A 12850-nucleotide genomic window follows, 5' to 3' on the forward strand; every position below is an offset into this window, starting at 1 on the left:
GGAAATGGTAAATGAAACAACTTAGTGAAAAGTTTAAAGTTATCATTTTCTAACATTTTGTCTCTTTATGTGTTTCCATGGTAACAGACTACAAACCCTGTGTAGTCTGACTCTGAAGTCATATTTTATTAATCTTCTAGTTTTTGCTTATATACACTGTGTGCAGAATTATTAGGCAAATGAGTATTTTGATCACATGATACTTTTTATACATGTTGTCCTACTCCAAGCTGTGTAGGCCTGAGAGCCAACCTCCAATTAAGTAAATCAGGTGATGTGCATCTCTGTAATGACGAGGGGTGTGGTGTAATGACATCAATACCCTATATAAGGTGGGCTTAATTTTTAGGCAACTTCCTTTTCTTTGTCAAAATGGGTCAGAAGAGAGATTTGACGGGCTCTGAAAAGTCCAAAATTGTGAGATGTCTTGCAGAGGGATGCAGCAGTCTTGAAATTGCCAAACTTTTGAAGCGTGATCACCGAACAATCAAGCATTTCATGGTAAATAGCCAACAGGGTCGCAAGAAGCGTGTTGGGTAAAAAAGGCGCAAAATAACTGCCCATGAATTGCGTAAAATCAAGCGTGAAGCTGCCAAGATGCCATTTGCCACCAGTTTGGCCATATTTCAAAGCTGCAATGTTACTGGAGTATCAAAAAGCACAAGGTGTGCCATACTCAGGGACATGGCCAAGCTAAGGAAGGCTGAAAAACAACTGCCTTTGAACAAGAAACATAAGATAAAATGTCAAGACTGGGCCAAGAAATATCTTAAGACTGGTTTTTCAAAGGTTTTATGGACTGATGAAATGAGGGTGACTCTTGATGGGCCAGATGGATGGGCCAGAGGCTGGATCAGTAAAGGGCAGAGAGCTCCACTCCGACTCAGACTCCAGCAAGGTGGAGGTGGGGTACTGGTATGGGCTGGTATCATCAAAGATGGGACCATTTCGGGTTGAGAAGGAGTGAAGCTCAACTCCCAGACCTACTGCCAGTTTCTGGAACACAATTTCTTCAAGCAGTGGTACAGGAAGAAGTTGGTATCGTTCAAGAAAAACATGATTTTCATGCAGGACAATGCTCCATCACATGCATCCAACTACTCCACAGCGTGGCTGGCCAGTAAAGGTCTAAAAGATAAAAAAATAATGACATGGCCCTCTTGTTCACCTGATCTGAACCCCATAGAGAACCTGTGGTCCCTCATAAATGTGAGATCTACAGGAAGGAAAAACAGTACACATCTCGGAACAGTGTCTGGGAGGCTGTGGTGGCTGCTGCACACAATGTTGATCATAAACAGATCAAACAACTGACAGAATCTATGGATGGTAGGCTGTTGAGTGTGATCATAAAGAAAGGTGGCTGTATTGGTCACTAATTTTTTTGGGTTTTGTTTTTGCATGTCAGAAATGTGTATTTCTAAATTTTGTGCAGTTATATTGGTTTACCTGGTGAAAATAAACAAGTGAGATGGGAACATATTTGTTTTTTATTAAGTTGCCTAATAATTCTGCACAGTAATAGTTACCTGCACAAACAGATGTCCTCCTAAGATAGCCAATTCTAAAAAAAAAACCACTCCAACTTCCAAAAATATTAAGATTTGATATTTATGAATCTTTTGGGTTGATTGAGAACATAGTTATTGATCTATAATAAAAACAATCTTCTAAAATACAACTTGCCTAATAATTCTGCACACGGTATACATTTGGTGAGTTACCAGGAAGCAAAATACCTAAAAAGAGTGTAATTTATCATGAAGACTCATAGGTCAGGCCACTGTGGAAAATGGACAACTTTGGTTAAACCAATTATATGTTATCTCCTATATGCAGGACAGGGGACAACCTATAATGTCCTGGGACTTTTATAAATCAAGAGAACAGGGCCTTGCAGGGGCTCAGCTGAATAGATGTTAGATGAAGCATGCACATTTCCACTGTGTTCATTTTGTATGAGATAGTCAAGTACTGCGCTTGCCAATTTCCAGCAGTCTCACAAACAATAAACGGAGCAGAGATACAATTCTTGACTACCAATCTTTTCAGACAGATTCCAGTTGTCGGAGTCAGTCGAACCTCCATGGATCAATAGCTTATCCTATCATTTGGGACATAAGCTGTCACGACCACTTTAAAGGGAATCTGTCAGTATGTTTTTGCTGTTTAATCCAAGAGCATTATGATTTAAGGCAAGAGAACCTGATTCCAGGGATATGTCAATTACTAAGCTGATGCTGAACTTTCTGTAGAATCAGTGTTTTCAGCAGGAGATTTTCACAGCAGGACTAGGTCTCACATGCACAGCAGGACTAGGTCTCACATGCACAGCAGGACTAGGTCTCACATGCACAGCAGGACTAGGTCTCACATGCACAGCAGGACTCGGTCTCACATGCACAGCAGGACTCTGTCTCACATGCACAGCATGACTAGGTCTCACATGCACAGCAGGACTAGGTCTCACATGCACAGCAGGACTCGGTCTCACATGCACAGCAGGGCTAGGTCTCACATGCACAGCAGGACTAGGTCTCACATGCACAGCAGGACTAGGTCTCACATGCACTGCAGGACTAGGTCTCACATGCACAGCAGGACTAGGTCTCACATGCACAGCAGGACTAGGTCTCACATGCACTGCAGGACTAGGTCTCACATGCACTGCAGGACTAGGTCTCACATGCACAGCAGTCAGACTAATCTGTGCAAATCCGCCCCCACCACAGATTGTCAGCTTGCTGACAATGTACAGAGGAAGCTGTCAATCAGGGGTGTGGGCAGGGTTACACAGGGCTCGGCATTCAGACCACTGCTACATCTATTACAAAAAGAAAAGAAAATGCACCAAGCAGTCCAGTAAGTGATACATCCCTGGAATCCGGCTTTCTTGCCCTATATTATGTTGCTCTCAGATTGCTTAGCAAAAACCTAGTGACAGATTCCCTTTAAGGCTGTTGGCAAAGTTGATTCATTTTTTTTTTATTTTAGATACAGTGTATCACAAAAGTGAGTACACCCATTTTCATTTTTGTAAATATTTTCTTATACCTTTTCATTCCAGGTGGATATCTGGTCACTTGGAATCATGGTGATAGAAATGATTGACGGAGAACCTCCTTACTTCAATGAACCGCCATTGCAGGCAATGCGCCGGATACGAGATAATTTGCCACCAAGAGTAAAAGATGTTCATCAGGTAATCACTTTAAGCTCTGCCTACATACCTTTTGCCAGATGTGTTGATGAAACCAAACTGAGACAAGGTAGGCAAGAATACTAATATTTGAACCAGATTTTCTATTCCATAGTAATATAGATCACAGTTCTGTTAAAGGGGTTTTGCCATCTACAGCTGTGAATATCTGAGAATTAAATAAACCTTTAAGATAAAGTGATACAAAGGGCTTGATTCTTAGGGGTGCTTTGCACGTTGCGACATCGCTAGCATCGGCTAGCGATGCCGAGCGCGATAGTCCCCGCCCCCATTGCACATGCGATATCTTGTGATTGCTGCCGTAGCGAACATTATCGCTACGGCAGCTTCACACGCACTTATCTGCCCTGCGATGTCGCTCTGGCCGGTGACCCATTTCCTTCCTAAGGGGGCGGGTCGTGCGGCGTCACAGCGACGTCACACGGCAGGCGGCCAATAGAAGCGGAGGGACGGAGATGAGCGGGACGTAAACATCCCGCCCATCTCCTTCCTTCCGCATAGCCGGTGGAGGCAGGTAGGAGATGTTCCTCACTCCTGCGGCTTCACACACAGCGATGTGTGCTGCCGCAGGAACGAGGAACAACATCGTACCTCCTATTGGTGCGACATTATGAAAATGACCGACACTACACAGATCACCGGTTTTCAACGCTTTTGCGATCGTTTATTGGCGCATCTAGGCTTTACACGTTGCGACGTCGTTACCGGCGCCGGATGTGCGTCACTTTCGATTTGACCCTGACGATATCGCAGTAGCGATGTCGCAGCATGCAAAGTACCCCTAAATATATAGCTGATCCACGACAGGAGATCGGAGTAGTGTGTGAAATTAGAGTCCTGGAAAAAACCTCAGTAAAGTTAAAATTAAACACATCTTTGTGTTCTATATTTGTTAAATGTACAATCATCTATCATTGGGAACTAAATAATTGAAAAACTACATTTGATAACATAAATATTGACTATTTATATATGACCCCAATTCCAAAAAGATGGTACACTGTGTAAAATGTAAAGAAAACAAGAATGCAATGATTTTGGAAATATCTAATAGCCATATTGTGTTCAAGACAGAGCTTAGAACACAGAACAGAAGGAGAAAGTGAGACATTTTAGAAATTGATGGCCGCTACATACAGTGCCTACAAGTAGTATTCAACCCCCTGCAGATTTAGCAGGTTTACACATTCGGAATTAACTTGGCATTGTGACATTTGGACTGTAGATTAGCCTGGAAGTGTGAAATGCACTGCAGCAAAAAAGAATGTTATTTCTTTTTTTATTTTTTTATTTTTAAATTGTGAAAAGTTTATTCAGAGGGTCATTTATTATTCAACCCCTCAAACCACAAGAATTCTGTTTGGTTCCCCTAAAGTATTAAGAAGTATTTCAGGCACAAAGAACAATGAGCTTCACATGTTTGGATTAATTATCTCTTTTTCCAGCCTTTTTTGACTAATTAAGACCCTCCCCAAACTTGTGAACAGCACTCATACTTGGTCAACATGGGAAAGACAAAGGAGCATTCCAAGGCCATCAGAGACAAGATCGTGGAGGGTCACAAGGCTGGCAAGGGGTACAAAACCCTTTCCAAGGAGTTGGGCCTACCTGTCTCCACTGTTGGGAGCATCATCCGGAAGTGGAAGGCTTATGGAACTACTGTTAGCCTTCCACGGCCTGGACAGCCTTTGAAAGTTTCCACCCGTGCCGAGGCCAGACTTGTCCGAAGAGTCAAGGCTAACCCAAGGACAACAAGGAAGGAGCTCCGGGAAGATCTCATGGCAGTGGGGACATTGGTTTCAGTCAATACCATAAGTAACGTACTCCACCGCAATGGTCTCCGTTCCAGACGAGCCCGTAAGGTACCTTTACTTTCAAAGCGTCATGTCAAGGCTCGTCTACAGTTTGCTCATGATCACTTGGAGGACTCTGAGACAGACTAGTTCAAGGTTCTCTGGTCTGATGAGACCAAGATCGAGATCTTTGGTGCCAACCACACACGTGACGTTTGGAGACTGGATGGCACTGCATACGACCCCAAGAATACCATCCCTACAGTCAAGCATGGTGGTGGCAGCATCATGCTCTGGGGCTGTTTCTCAGCCAAGGGGCCTGGCCATCTGGTCCGCATCCATGGGAAGATGGATAACACGGCCTACCTGGAGATTTTGGCCAAGAACCTCCGCTCCTCCATCAAGGATCTTAAGATGTCTTGTTGGAAGATGAAATGACGACCCAACGACCCAAAGCACACAGCCAAGAAAAACAAGGCCTGGTTCAAGAGGGAAAAAATCAAGGTGTTGCAATGGCCTAGTCAGTCTCCTGACCTTAACCCAATTGAAAACTTGTGGAAGGAGCTCAAGATTAAAGTCCACATGAGACACCCAAAGAACCTAGATAACTTGGAGAAGATCTGCATGGAGGAGTGGGCCAAGATAACTCCAGAGACCTGTGCCGGCCTGATCAGGTCTTATAAAAGACGATTATTATCTGTAATTGCAAACAAGGGTTATTCCACAAAATTAAACCTAGGGGTTGAATAATAATTGACCCACACTTTTATGTTGAAAATTTTTTAAAATTTAACTGAGCAACATAACTTGTTGGTTTCTAAGATTTATGCATCTGTTAATAAATCCTGCTCTTGTATGAAGTTTGCAGGCTCTAACTTATTTGCATCTTATCAAACCTGCTAAATCTGCAGGGGGTTGAATACTACTTGTAGGCACTGTAACTCAAAAATTGTGATTGGTTAATAAAAGACTAAAAACGTAAGTGGTATAAATGAAACATAGCAAGATGGTCAATTTTCAACTAAGTCACGATATTTTGTATAAAAAGAGCATGTTAGAGAGGCAGAGTCTTTCATATGCAAAGATGGTCAGAGGTTTACCCATCTGTGAACAACCGCATCTAACAATTGTGGAACAATTTCAGACAAATGTTTCTCAATGAAAATTGCAAAGATTTTGAATATTCCACCATCAACAGTACAAAATATCATCAAAAGTTTAGGAGATTCTGGCAAAATCCATGTGCACAAGGGACAAGGCCAGTGAATCCCTTACTACTAGACTATATAATACTGGATTCCCTTTGGGCTCTCAGATGGCACTGCATTAACAACAAGCATGATTCAGATGTGCAAATCAATGCAAGAGCTCAGGAATACATCCAGAAATCATTGTCTATGAACTTGATCACTTCGACAAATGCATGTTAGGCCGGTGTCACACTTGCAAGTGCCTCGCGTGTATCTCTCACGAATCTCGCGTTGCATCATCCGGCACGGACTCACACTCTCCGGACAGGAGTGGGTTGGTTGCATGTATCTATCTCTATGCATCTAAGACGCTCCTGTGAGGAGATTGTGAGTCTGTGCCAGGTGATACAACGCGAGACTTGCGCGAGATACACGCGAGGCACTCACAAGTGTGACACCGGCCTTAAAGCTCTTATCACGGAAAGAAGATGAAACAAAATCCAGAAATGCTGCCGTAACTTCTCTGAGCTAAAGCTAATTTAAAATGGACTGAAACAAAATGGAAAACTGATCAGTGGAATATGTAGGTGAAATTCCTTCGGGAAACTACTTATGATGTGTCTTGCGGACTCAAGAGAAGAGGGACAATACAGCTTATCAGTGCATAGTTCAAAAGCCTTCATCTCTGATGGTGTGGGATTGAATTAGTGCCTATGACATGGGTAGCTTACACATCATGGATGCACTATCACTGCTGAGTCTTAAGCCTGCTTTACACGGTACAATTTCGCATAGGATATCGTATGCGATCGTACCCGCCCCCATCGTATGTGCGGCATGTTCAATTTGTTGATCGTGTCGCACAAACGATTATTTCCCGTCACACATACTTACCCTTCCATACGACCTCGATGTGGACGGTGAATGTCCACTTCCTGGAGTGGGAGGGACGTTCGGCGTCACAGCAACGTCACGCGGTAGCCGGCCAATAGAAGCAGAGGGGCGGAGATGAGCGGGACGTAAACATCCCGCCCACCTCCTTCCTTCTGCATTGCCGGCGGGAGCCGCGGGACGCAGGTAAGATCTGTTCATCGTTCACGGGGTGTCACACACTGCGATGTGTGATACCTCGGGAACATTGAACAACCCGACATACAATTTTTAGCTTTTAAACGACGTGCATGCGATGAACGTTTTTTCTGTCAATCGCAATCGCACGTAGGTTTTACACGCTACAATATTACTTACGATGCCGGATGTGCGTCACTTACGACGTGACCCCGCCAACACATCGTAAGATATATTGTAGCGTGTAAAGCCCGCATTATGTAGAGGTTTTAGAACAACATATCCCATCCGGACAACATCTTTTTCAGAAAAATTCTTGCATATTTCAGCAATACAGTGGTACACCACATACTGCATCCATCACAACATACTGGCCTCGTAGAAGAATAGTTCAAGCGATGGAATGGCCGCTCACAGCCCCGACCTTTCACTAATAGAAAACATTGGCTCATTAGGATGCAAAAATCCTTTTTAAGACTCAGGCGGGCTTTGCACGTTGCGACATCGCAATCCGATGCTACGATGTCGCACGCGATAGTCCCCGCCCCCCGTCGCAGGTACGATATCTTGTAATAGCTGGCGTAGCGAAAATTATCGCTACGCCAGCTTCACATGCACTCACCTGCCCTGCGACCGTCGCTCTGGCCGGCGACCCGCCTCCTTCCTAAGGGGGCGGGTCATGCGGCGTCATAGCAACGTCACACGGCAGGCGGCCAATAGCGGCGGAGGGGCGGAGATGAGCGGGACGTAAACATCCCGCCCACCTCCTTCCTTCCGCATAGCCGCCGGCGGCAGGTAAGGTGATGTTCCTCGCTCCTGCGGCTTTACACACAGCGATGTGTGCTGCCGCAGGAACGAAGAACAGCATCGTACCTGTCGCGGCAGCGTAATTATGAAAAAGTCGGAGCCTGCACCGATGATACGATAACGACGCTTTTGCGCTCGTTAATCGTATCATCTAGAATTTACACAGAACGATGTCGAAAGTGACGCCGGATGTGCGTCACTTCCGAATTGACCCCACCGACATCGCACGTGCGATGTTGCAACGTGCAAAGCCGCCCTCAGGACAGTTGAGCAATTAGATACCTACATCAAAAAAGTATGGGACAACGTTCTCACCCAAAACTCCAGCAATTGGTCTCCTCATTTCCTAGACCTTTACAGACTGTTATATAAAGAAGAAGAGATGCTACATAATGGTAGACATGGCCGTGTCCCTTTTTTTTCTAAGATTTATTGCTGCCAAGAATTTGTAAATGAGTAATTTTTTTCAAATGAAAAGTAATAATGTGTAATGTTCAACGTCTCCTCTATGACTCTATGATCTATAGTGAATAAAATCTGGATGTAAAAATTCCAGATCATTGCATTCTAGTCTTCTCTATAATTTACACATCATCTCAACTTTTTTTGTAATTGGGTTTGTAAAAAAATACTGACTCTTAAGAATGTTCACAGTTTTATACTGTTACCAACAATAATCTGACTGTGTGATTCATTTCTGCAGCTTATTTTATGGCTTTGATATGTAGACTGGGTCAGGGCACAGAGTCATCTCATTATTGTTGGAAAGCAAAGCTTTTAATGACAGATGATAGGAATATTGTACTGCTGGAGGCCCAGATCAGGAAGCCTACCTATACTATACACATCTATGGATGATTTCTGTACATTGACTTCTATTTATGCAGCTGCATTAAAGCACAAAAAATGTTCACGTTTTTATACCGTTACCAACAATAATCTGACTATGTGATTAATTTCTGCAACTTATTTTATAGCTTTGATATGTAGACTGGGTCGGGGCAGCAGAGTCATCTGATTATTGTTAGAAAGCAAAGCTTTTAATGACAGATGATAGGAATATTGTCCTGCTGGAGGCCCAGATCAGGAAACCTACCTATACTATACACATCTATGGATGATATCTGTACATTGACTTATATTTATGCAGATGCATTAAAGCACAAAAAATGTTCATGGTTTTATACTGTTACCAACAATAATCTGACTATGTGATTCATTTCTGCAGCTTATTTTTTAGCTTTGATATGTAGACTGGGTCAGGGCCGCAGAGTCATCTCATTATTGTTGGAAAGCAAAGCTTTTAATGACAGATGATAGGAATATTGTACTGCTGGAGGCCCAGATCAGGAAGCCTACCTATACTATACACATCTATGGATGATTTCTGTACATTGTGCTTTAATGCAGCTGTATGAATGGAAGTCAAACACCCTATTGCTGGGTCTCTAATGTGACCACCCCAATATGAATAATGCTAAACAATATTAACACACTATGATAGCTCAATTCATCAAGACCGATGTTTTGTAGGTCACTCTTGATAAAGGGTGTGCGGGAATAAAATGCCTCCTTTCCGTATGAGGTCTGATATTACCCCAGTAGTACTCCAGAACACTTGCTGTTTTCCTTTGAATTCCATTTCCATTCTTAGCATGTCTCTTATTTCTATTCATAGGTTTCTTCAGTGCTTCGCGGATTCCTAGACTTGATGTTGGTGAGGGAGCCATCACAGAGAGCGACAGCACAAGACCTATTAAGACATCCCTTCTTGAACCTCTCAGGACCCCAGTCGTGTATTATACCACTAATGAGGCAATACAGACATCATTAAGCTCCTGCTTCCCAGGGCAGGACTAACGGGAAAAAAGAAAAAAACAGAAAAAAAAATACCAACACCTTTAGAAAACACAAGAAATGCAAATCTGAAGCAGCTAATACTCATAACTGCCTATATTTCTGTCCGGGGACTACAAGATGAAACGCTGGGGTGCGCTGAGACAGAAACCTCACTTTTCACTCTCTTTGCTTTGTTCTTCTTTTTTTTTTTTTTGTTTTCTTTTTAATTGATTGACAATGCAGACTTTTTATGACGTTTCTTTTGACGTGAATTTAGATATTAGTCCCGACATCTTCCCCCCTCCCTTCCCCCGAAGCTTATTTGAAATAAAGGGAATTTAGTGTCATTTATTCCAACAATGTAAAATCCTTCTTTGAGGTAAGATGCACTTTTTTTCAACAGTAGGAGTGTAACGTATTTTGAAATGAATTTGTAATTTTCTGTATAATACTTTTGATAATTTGCAGTTTTTTGATGTTATGTAAGCATTGTGCCAGTTCCAAAACCAGGTGTAATTTACCAAACATTTTCAGAAATTCCTACTTTTATAATCCTTTTGGAAATGCCCACGCCTCTGTTCCAGTGTCGACCGTCTATTTTGCTTGCATCCTATTTTACATCTGAAGACAAAGAGTGGTTTGCAAATATTTAAGGCCCTTCCATTACCATTACTTAGTGTTACCCAATTAATAGTAGTCTCTATTCCAAATATGAAATAATTACCGCAAAATCAGTATTTAACCTATAAATTGTCCAACAATATGTAAGACATGCTAATGAAATATGTACAATATTTATACATACAAGTATCTATACGATCCGTATTTAGTAACATTCGCAAAAATAATTATGGGGTTGTTATTTCACAATATATTCACATTTAGGTAGAATGATTAAAACGTAGTGCAAGTTTTCTAGAATTTTTCAAAAGTGAGCAAAGAGTAGGAAATATTTTAAAATAAGGAAATAAGAATTACCGTATTTTTCGGATCATAAGACACACTTTTCCTCCCAAAAATGTGAGAGGAAATTGAGGGGTGCGTCTTATAATCCAAATGTAATTTACCGGGAAGTGTTGGAGAGCTGTAGCAGGAGACAGGGGCACTGCTGTGGCGGCTGTGCTGGGGCTGCGGGAGCTGTGCTGTGGCGGCTGTGCTGGGGCTGCGGGAGCTGTGCTGTGGCGGCTGTGCTGGGGCTGCGGGAGCTGTGCTGCAGCGGCTGTGCTGGGGCTGCAGGAGCTGTGCTGCGGCGGCTGTGCTGGGGCTGCTGTGCTGCGGGTGGTGAGGGCTTCAAATAACGGCACCCTAAGTCGGTGCATGCACAGATGGCACTCTCAGCTCAAGGTTTCATCTGCACATGTGCCACCTCCGGCCCATTGATCTATCAGCAGTGGACTTAAGGAAAATGGCGCCCAGAGGTGGCGCTTGCGCAGATGATGTCTCGGCTTGTCATTTCTTTGAAGCCCACACCGCCGACAGCATCCCAGACACCTGCCGCACCGCCCGCAGCATCTCCCTGCTCCACCACCGCCCCTGCCTCCTCTAGCCCCACCCAACCACTGCTAACGCCCTCCACCCTCACCAGTAAGACACCCCTGGATTATAAGACGGGCCCCCTTTTTCACCTTTATTTTTTCTCTAAATATGGGGTGCGTCTTATATTCCAGTGCGTCTTGTAAACCGAAAAATACATTTTTTATGTGCTATTAAAGTCACTTTTGCAGTCAATCACTGGCTTCAGTGGTTGGTGTACATGCAAAAGTCGCAGCTTAGGCCAGTGATTGGCTGCGGTAGTCACATGAGTGATGAACAGGCCCCTAGAGCTGTGACAGCAGAGATGTAGGGGACTCAAGGATTAACTAATTGAGTTCTTTTTCGTTTTGTTTTGTTTTTTTTTATAACGTTTCCTACACTTTGCCCACTTTTGAAAAATCATGGTAAACCCCTTAGCCTATTAAAACTATCTAGGCCTCCAAAAAACTGAAAGCTGAATTTTTATTAGGTTTTTATTATATAATTGTTCCACTTTACCCTTGTACCGGTTTTAATAACTTTCAGCCTTTATATTTTAACCAGGGGGAATTTTTTATATTTATTTATTTATTGTGTATTTATTTTATTTGTATTATTTGTTACTAATCTAATTGACCTTCCATTTATTAATTTATTGCAATTTTTATTTATTATGACTTTGTATTTATTTGATTTATAGTCTCATTTTTGAAACTTAGTTATTCACTGTCTAAGTTGACAGAAAATGTCAACATTTTAAGCGGGTATTTTTCCAAATTTACCTAATATTTTCATTGTAATATTGTTGTAAGATGTGTTTGACTCAATACACTTGTGCTGCTGTCTTTAATTTTTTTTTTATGTAAACAAAACAAAAATGGATGACGATAAATTTGTGTTGCTTGTTGAATGAACTTGCATGTCAACTCTAGGCCTAGGTAGATTTGTGTTTTGCAGCCACTTGATTCTTATTTATTTCAATGCAAAATAAATTTATTTATTAATGAGCACAGTTGTCTTTTCTTTTTTTTTTTTTTTTTTTTAATACCAATTCTCCTTCCTTTAAAAAGGAGTCCTAAACTACCGTAATTATTAGCTCCTAACTATATCTGGCTTGTGTTTTGCTAAATTTTTAACACTAAGGTTGAGATGCGACTTTAAAGAAGGCAATTAAGTAATTTTATTAAAAAGGTTAATATAAAAAGCAACATTACAGGGAATATATGATATACACTTTTGTATATTCAACATACAAAGGTTGAAGTGAACCTTTCAGGTGCAATATGCACCCAGAACCACAATCTTTTATGATATGCTAATGAGCGCAGGGACTAGTCGCAGGGGCGTTAGTTCCTGCGCTCAATCCGCACTCTTAGCATGTTCGCACACCCACAGGGGTGTGCTAACATGCTATTCAATGC

The 12850-nt window shown here is 42.2% G+C and overlaps 1 protein-coding gene across 2 annotated transcripts in view; it reads left to right on the forward strand.

Moving 5' to 3' along the window:
- Nucleotides 1-12437, forward strand: part of PAK5 (p21 (RAC1) activated kinase 5) — a 250461-nt gene extending 238024 nt beyond the window's left edge. For both annotated transcript variants that reach the window (XM_075339298.1, XM_075339299.1), the window contains 2 exons: nucleotides 3068-3202; nucleotides 9757-12437. In XM_075339298.1, the coding sequence (XP_075195413.1) occupies nucleotides 3068-3202; nucleotides 9757-9912 (291 nt within the window). In that variant the 3' untranslated portion in view covers nucleotides 9913-12437. The remainder of the gene's footprint in view (nucleotides 1-3067; nucleotides 3203-9756) is intronic.
- The last annotated feature ends 413 nt before the right edge of the window (nucleotides 12438-12850 follow it).

The sequence above is a fragment of the Anomaloglossus baeobatrachus genome, chromosome 3 (genome assembly GCF_048569485.1).
Source record: "Anomaloglossus baeobatrachus isolate aAnoBae1 chromosome 3, aAnoBae1.hap1, whole genome shotgun sequence".
NCBI lineage: Eukaryota > Metazoa > Chordata > Amphibia > Anura > Aromobatidae > Anomaloglossus > Anomaloglossus baeobatrachus.